The 8,455-nt window shown below is 42.7% G+C and overlaps 1 protein-coding gene across 1 annotated transcript; it reads right to left on the bottom strand.

The window, feature by feature from the left end:
- Positions 1-6,798: 6,798 nt before the first annotated feature.
- LOC123989275 lies at positions 6,799-8,151 on the bottom strand. The gene has a single exon (XM_046290001.1). It carries the CDS (start codon positions 8,149-8,151, stop codon positions 6,799-6,801), a length of 1,353 nt encoding a protein of 450 aa, XP_046145957.1.
- Between the last annotated feature and the right edge of the window lie 304 nt (positions 8,152-8,455).

Genomic DNA, 8,455 nt, shown 5'->3' with positions numbered 1-8,455 from the left:
TTTTAAGGGTTCGTGATCACTAACCAAGGTGAATTTTCTTCCGTATAAGTATGGTCGGAAATGTAATGCGGCATACAGTACTGCTAAACATTCCTTTTCTGTGGTGGAATAATTTTGTTCTGCTTTTATTAACGATCTTGAAAGGTAGGCTACAGGCAAGTCGTGTCCGTCTACGTCTTGGCTAAGTACTGCGCCTATTGCAAAGTCAGATGCGTCTGTCGTCAAAATGAATGGTTTGTCAAAGTTCGGATATTGCAGTATAGGGCTCTTGCACAATGCTTTACGTAAAGTTTTGAAACTCTGTTTTTGTTCCTTTCCCCAAATGAATTTGCTATTTTTCTTTAATAATTCCGTTAATGACTTGGCTTTTACGGCAAAATCTTTTATGAATCGACGATAGTAACCTGCAAGTCCTAGAAACTGTTTTATGTTCTTTGCGTTTTGCGGTCGAGGAAAATTCTTTACAGCGATTATTTTCTTTTTATCCGGTTTTACTCCTTTGGAACTAATGATATGTCCTGAATAGGTTACTTCGGTTTTCAGAAATTCACATTTATCCGGTTGAAGACTTAACCTTGCTTCGCCTAATCGCGTAAATAGACGCCGAATTTTCTTTCCGTGTTCTACCAAATTTTTCGCGTAAACTACAATATCATCGAGATACACTAGAGCTTCTATACCCTGTAATCCGCGCAACACTTGATCCATTAACCGTTGAAATGTTGCGGGAGCATTCTTGAGCCCTTCAGGCATGCGAATGTACTCGTAGTGACCGTGAGGTGTTGTAAACGCGGTTTTGCTACGATGTTCCGGATCCGTTTCAATTTGCTGGAACCCACTTGCAAGATCAAAGGTGGAAAAATATCTGGCTTCGCCCAAGCGGTCTAGAATGTCCACAATATTGGGTAATGGATATGCATCGCCTATCGTTTTTTCGTTAAGTTTCCGAAAGTCAATTACCATTCTCCACCTTGGATTTCCTTTAGAATCAGGTTTCTTCGGTACTATCCATAGTGGTGAACTGTAGGGAGAACTTGAAGGAGTTATTATTCCTGCGGTTAATTTCGTAGTGATTTGACGCTCTATTTCAGCTTGATGAATTGGAGGAAAACGGTATTGTCTAGTGTTAACGGGTACGTCGTCTATGGTGTGTATTGGGTGTTGTATCAACGGAGTGGATTTTAACTTGTCACCTGGTAAATGAAATATTTCTGGAAATTCCTTGATTAACTCAATTACATGTTCCCTTTCCTCGTTGTTTACATGGTCTAAACGGAGTGTGGTCAAAATTTCTGTTACGCGGTCTACCGATTCTGATGGATTCTCGTGTTCCGAATCTAAGTTGAGGTGTTCTTTTTCTTCAGGGAAATTATGATATTTGAATGGCAAAATTTCTTGTGGTGGAATTTCTATTTCTACGTCTTGGTTTAAAGTATTTATCGCGAGAACATGGCACACGTCTTGATTGACGCTTACGGCTGCTTCACCAATATATATTCCCTCTTTAGTTTGAAGCAAAGGGAGGTAACCTTCTTTTAGGTCACAATCAATTGTATCTATGGCTATTGCTTGTCGCGATCGACTGTGAATTCGGTAAACTCTAGGTTTGTATTACCGTGATTTTTCTTTTGGAGGATTTTCACCAATAAAACGAAACGGTTTGATAGGTTCACTTTTCGTTACTAACGTATTGTGTGCAAAGAAGATTTCAGCCTGCTCTTGTCTTAGATAGTCTTTTCCTAGAATTCCGTCACTACTGATTGGAAATGATGATCGTACTACGTGAAATTTTACGGGTTGGCCTAAAATTGTTATTGTGGTTGTTCCTAAAGTTTCAACCTTCTCTGAAGTAATTCCTGACATTTCGGTTGAATCGTGGATATCTATTGTCAGATCTTCGTGCAAGGCTTTCAATTTAACTAGATTAATGTCTGCGCCTGTGTCTATTAAAAATGTGGCTGTTTTTGACCTGAGTTCGTCCGCGGATAATTTGATAAGAGGTGAATCGCGGCGAGAATGTATATCTAATACTATTGGTTTCTCTCTAAATGTCGTACCGTTGGATGACGCATTGAGTCTTGGTAACCCTCCGTCGCGTCCTTCTGGAGAGCTACTCTAAAGTTTAAATCTGAGTTGGTTGGCGATTGAGGTTGTGGTGAGGAGAAACGGACACGATTCGGTGACGTGGATCTGTTGTCGTTGTAACGAGAAGGTTTTCGCTGATCTAACCTTGAGCTTGACGATGTAAAGGGTGTGTGAGGACCCGGGCTTGGACTTCGCGGAGGTCCCGAGGGAGTCGTCTGATACTGGAAACTATTAGCGGAATAAGAATTATATGGGCTACGAGAGTCATACGGATTTGGTGGATAGTAAGGAGGATAAGGCATCGGGTAATATGGTGGGTAAGGAAAATGTGGATGAGGTGGGTACTGAGGAAGATTGGGTTGTTGGTATTTATATTGTTCGGAAGTGTTTCGTGGTGATTTAAGAATCCCCGTTGGTGATTCTGAAATTTCGGTAATTCTATGGGGAATCGGACTTGGGCTTCGAGGTCGATTACGATGAATGGAAAAATGTGTCTCTGTTCCATGTTGATTGGAGAATTTGATCGAGAATTTTGGTATGGTTCGTTTTGTCGAGACAAAAGTAATTTATTGGATTCATCACGAGAAGAGAATATTCTGGATTTTATGCGAGTTTCAAATCGGACTGCATATTTCGCTGCCTCATCTAGATCTTTAGGATTGCGTGCATCCACATAACGCGCCATATCGTCAGGCAAACCTCGGAGAAATGCATCACAAGCACACTCTAATACAGGACGTATCATAGGTTCGGCTTCTTTACCATAAGAATCTTTTAACGCATTTCGAGCACCACTAATTAAAATATTTAATCGATCATGGAAGTCACTTACGGATTCGTCTCTCCGCATTCGAATTTTTCCTATTTCATGTTGATAGTACGGAAAAGATTTTCGTGGAGCGAATTTAGTTTTTAAATGTTTGATCAATTCGTTTAACGAGCCAAATGTTTTCCCGTACGTACTATCACGTGCGGATCCCTGTAACTTGCCTATAACTGCTCTAACATATGCTCCTTCACTAGCCGGTGGTACATAAACTGCACCGTTTTGAATGTCTTGCAGGAAGTCTTTTAATGGTATATTCTTTCCATCGAAAAAAGGTATATTTAGTGTACCGTATTGTAAGGTAAAGCATTCTGCCATTGATGTTAGTGTTACGTCCCACCTTACGGGTGGTTCTTACTCTGTTACTCTGATCTTTGGGTTCTGCCGATTTAAACGCTAAAGCGTACCTTGACCTTCCTTGCGGGTAATAAAGGATGCAGGATAGGGCGTTTTGTAATTGTTGATACGTGTATGGGTTTTCAATAATATATATATTCTCGTTTGTCGTTACATACCCTTCGCTGACTTCAGGTGTTGTACGTCACTCGTTCGTTCTTGTATTCACTCACAGTTCGTTCACTCGAGAGGTCTCGTTTTACGCTATGTTCGCGGTTCGGACGTTACACTAGACTCGCGGCGCATGGCTACGACTCGACCTTGGAGATACAAGCGGTTGGTGGTGGTCCTGCACAGCACACGGGTGCACTCCTGGACTTGGTCCAATTATGAATCTGCTATCTCAGATTGCGGCGATACACTCGTGTTGAACCGTCGGCCGAGCACGTCGTCGATGATCTTCCTGGTTTCGAGTAGCCTTGAACGCGGATCTACTGCGGGTCACGAACGGACAGAACTTCGGTCTCTGCTTGACGCTATCACGGAACTGGCGTACCTGCGTTGCACCGATAACTTATACTCCCAAAAGGGGAGTAGGTCACGCTCCTTGATTGCGAAAACCTGCAAGCAAAGGGTTTTCGCCATCGCATTCTGCGAGTTCCCTGATTTCGTATCGCAAGCGTTGCTAAGCGAGAAAACGCTGATGGTTCGCGGATTCCAGAGCAAGACCTCTTTGGAATGGCGAAAGACGAAAATGGGTTATAACTAGGGACGTAACACCCCCCACGCTAGACACAAAATGCTCTCGCGAGGGCATTTTGTGTAAGGTGTTTTCGTCATTCGCCACCCTCATTTGCTCAATCATACATTTTCATGCACTCACAAAGTATACATATAATAGTGAAAAATTTACAATAAAAGGTGGCTGTTCAAAATATAAAAGTAAAAAGCGCCGAAGAGAATACAATAGTGCGCAGCTGTTGAAAATATAAAGAAAAGAAATATGTGTATAAAATGTCGAAGATATGTGCAGGTTTTGTGTTATTGTTCTTACGTATAATGTGGAAAAATTGTGCGGGAAGTGGCCACAGGGCGCACACCCCCCCCCCCCCCCCCCCCACGCTAGACAGTCGATAATTTTGAAATAGATGCCGAGTGAAAATTTATATGACCATAAAAGGCTTGATTTTGAAATGCCGTGTCTATGAATACGCTGAGTTAGATATTCCACGGTGGCTATTGAAAAATTGTCGACGTAGAATTCAAACGTTGCTATGCTCCTGGTAAACCTGGTGGGGAGTTTGTGGTATATATAAAGTGGTCGGTCGAGCGGTGATCGTTATTTGATTTTAAAGAAAAAAGAGAAAGGCAGATTCCAATATGCACGCCTACAATTGCACGGATCTCTTCCCGCCTATGCGAGAACTATTCCGCACTTGGGTAAGTATCTTCTCTCTTTTTTTTTTGTTTTTTTGTTTTTTTTTTTAATAATATTGTCGTTTTAGTGCACCGACGGGACGTACATTATACGGTCAGGATATATTAATATAGGATACCGGGAGGCCGTCCGCCAACACAGGAGGGAATATCGGCGGTATCTGCTAGACCTGTGGGACTGGGATGAAGACCGTCTGCTGAACATCGCGCCACTTTTCCAATAAATGAATTGAAATAAATACAATATCGTGTATTTAAATGTAGCAATATACAGTTTATCTAGATTTGTCTCCTTGTTTATTCCAATCCTGTTGTTCTATTCCTTAATTTTAATAGTAAAGGATTGATTTCTTTTCGAAACAGGGGTTTGTTGTTCCATCTGGCATTTGCGTTTCTGGTATTTCTGCTATCTGCAGATCTGGTGGACCCGTTGTTGGGGTGACAGTTGGTTGGCTTTGCATTTCGATATTTTTCGGCGTGAACTGGTGACATTTGGGTTGGCTGCTGCTCTCTGCTCACTTTTTGTAGTGTCGGTATCCTATTGCCGCTATTATTATCATAAGGACAACACTTATGGCTGATAATGAACCGTAGGTGACGTAGGCTGTGTGGGCTAGAGCACGGTGGTGCTGTGCTATATCCTGCGCTTGATTGTCTACCTCTTGTAAGGTTAAAAGGTTGTCTGGGTCTATGTTGATGGGTGTGAATTTTGGTAGGTTTTCTTGGTTTTTCGTCAGTATTTGTATGTGATGTGGGGTTATGTCCGGAATCAGGTTAGATATATTTAGGCCGAAACTTGGTTTGAACGTGTAATTATATTTCTGGGTTTTCATTCCGGATGCCATGATTCTGGTGTGATCAATGATTGCTTCGCAGTCGCTTTGCAGCTGTATTATCCCTGTGCCTTGGATTTGTTCGTAGCCAGCCGATCTTTTATTGCACTTTATTTGGATTTCTTCTTTGCGTTTCATTGAAAATAACCAGGTATTTGAAGCATCTAGCTTCGTGATTTGTATGTTATTCGCTGGGGCCGCTTTCACAGTGCACTGCTTCCACTGTAGGTGTTCCGGACGCAAGATGAGATCAATTTCACAGATATGGCTTTGCTCATAGTTCTGGAGCGGGAGCGTGATTTCACAGAGGAGTCTTCCATTAGGGTTTTTACAGGTTTTGAGGTAAGTTTTGTCAGGGGAGAAAAAGGTAGTGGTTGTTTGTTCTATTGCAAGGAAGTCTGTTTGTGGTTGGATTATTAAAGGAGTGGAAGTATTTGCATTGAGTTGTTGGAAAGAGGGGCAGGGATATAGGTGGTATTGATCATAGGAATTTGGTATCCTATGCGAAGATGGTATCCGGACGGCTGGTTAGGATTTCCGCTACATCCAGAGCTGTTACTAGTCTCCACCTCGTCCGATACGTGCGGATCGGGGATAGTTTCTCGGGGTATCGCCTTCCATATGGTTCGCGATCGTGAACTGAATGGAGACTATGCCTAACAGCAGGTACCAGGGACCAATGATGGTTCGGTCGCACTATCTAGTGGTATGTTATTATTTACTGGATTTTCTGAAATAAATACCTTTTCGTTCAAGTAGGGTCGAAAGGGAGAGGTTTCCAGGTGTTGTCGGATTTGTTTTCAAAATTTTTTGAATGTGCGATTTTTAATTTATTAAGGTGCTTTACGAATTTTCTTCCCTGTTCGTCCCTGAGGATTGCGTTGTTATTTTCACTTATTTCGCAGATTTTGAACGGGCCGATATAATGCGGGTCGAATTTACTAAGACGTGGCTCTTTTAATACGTAGACTTGGTCATTGGGAGAGAATTGGACTTCTTTACTTTTCTTGTCATACTGTAATTTTGAACGTTCTTTGCTTTGTTCAAGATTTTTCCTTGCTATTTGCCGTATCTCTTCTAATTTCTGTACTAAGTTTTGAATGTATGTGGGATAGGTCAGAAGTTCTTCACGGGTCATAGGAGTGAAGGGGTCTCTTGCTAGCTGGCCGAAAACTACTTCATAAGGCGAAAAGTTTGTTGCTTCGTGTGTTGATGTGTTATATGAGTACGTTGCGAATCGAAGGAAAATATCCCAGTCATACTTGTTTTCAATGAAATGCTTTAAGTATTCGATGAGTACGTGGTGACTACGCTCAAGGGAACCGTTAGTTTGAGGTCTATAACCGGAGGTAGTAACGTGTTCGAAACCAAAGTCTTTGCTATTCCTTTAAGAACTTGATTAATAAATGACGTTCCGCGATCCGTGAGGATTGCCCGTGGCGCGCCGAACATTGCGATAAAGTAACGCGAGAAGGCGTCTGCTATGGTTTCGGCTCGGATATCTGGTAACGGAATAGCCATGCAAAATTTTGAGAGTTGACATTGCAGTGTAAGGATATGACGATTTCCGCTTGGGGTGAAAGGAAGAGGTCCGACTGTGTCTAAAGCTACCTTATCGAAAGGTTTGGCTGGAGTATCTGTAATAAGCATCGGTTCTCGTGTTTTGATACGCACTAATTTTTGTTCTTGGCAGCTTTTGCAGGATCGAATGTAATCTTCTACATCTCGATGCATTCTAGGCCAATCGAAAACATTCCGTATGCGTTGATATGTTTTGGTTACTCCTTTGTGGCCTCCTATTAAACTTTCGTGATAATGTCGAATGATATCCTCTCGATGATCTTCTGGTGGAGTTTGTATTTCGCCTGTGCATATTGTTATTGTGATCGGTTCTTCGTTGAAGACTTCGGACAATCGTTGTTGTAGGGTTTGCGCATTCAACATCGTTTCTCCGCTCGTTGGGATGCGAAGATTATCTCCTCCTTCTATTTTTGCTGCCAGTTTTAGAGCATACAATAAGTAAGATATCTGGTGTTGTTCGATAGTCTGGAAGAAGTATTTAGCGCCTACGATGCTAAAGATTCGCCTTTCTTCGGCTTGGGTGACGATTACACGGCCTTCGGTTAGGTCTTCAGTGAGCAGGTTTGTTTCGGAGAGCATTCCTAGAGCTTTTAAAGTTCTGCAGGTAGGGCTGGTGAGAATTTTATCGGCAGGGATAAAGTGCGCGATATTACCAGGGCCCTCCGTGAGAGGAGCTTTAGAAATTACTATTTTGCAGTGAGCTGCCTTAGCCGTTGTTGGGCTGGTGGTGACCGGTAGATTTGGTGCGTAAATATTGTCGATTTCCTTCCATTCGCGAGTAAATTCTGGGGTCCTAAACGTTGACTGCGGTATATCTAATATTTCTGAAGGGGACGGCAGATCACAGGAGATGCGTGTCGTTTGTCCGACGGTATCTGTATTTGAGAGGTCGTGCGAGGACGGTTCATGTTCTGAATCACCTTGATCCGTGGATGGCTGCGTAGGTTCCCGGGTGGAGAGAGGTGACCCCCAAGATACACGTTTTCTTGGTTTTGGGGTACTACTCGCCAGTGCCTCATGCTCTTGCTCCGTGGTGACGTTGTCATCCCTCATGGTGGAGTTTGCATTGGGCTCGATTTCTTCCGGTTCTATATTCCCTATGGATTGTGTTTCATCCAGGATCAAGGATGGTGGTTCCTCATAACTTGGCCTAAGTTGGGCCGCACGACGTGCGCTTACCCGGGTTGCGATGGGTTCTTCCGAAGGTGTTATTGGTAATGCAAAAGGTACAGGATTCCTTGACAAGGCGTCTGCGTTTGCATTTACACGACCCGGTTTGTATATGATTTCATAATTATAATCCTCTAAAAGTATTCGCCAACGGGCTAGGCGTGACACCGGGTCCTTGACCGAGAAT

The sequence above is a fragment of the Osmia bicornis genome, unplaced genomic scaffold (genome assembly GCF_907164935.1).
Source record: "Osmia bicornis bicornis unplaced genomic scaffold, iOsmBic2.1, whole genome shotgun sequence".
In the NCBI taxonomy this organism is placed as follows: Eukaryota; Metazoa; Arthropoda; class Insecta; order Hymenoptera; family Megachilidae; genus Osmia; species Osmia bicornis.
The sequence above is the reverse complement of the archived record's forward strand: the minus strand, read 5'-3'. Positions and strand labels throughout refer to the sequence as shown.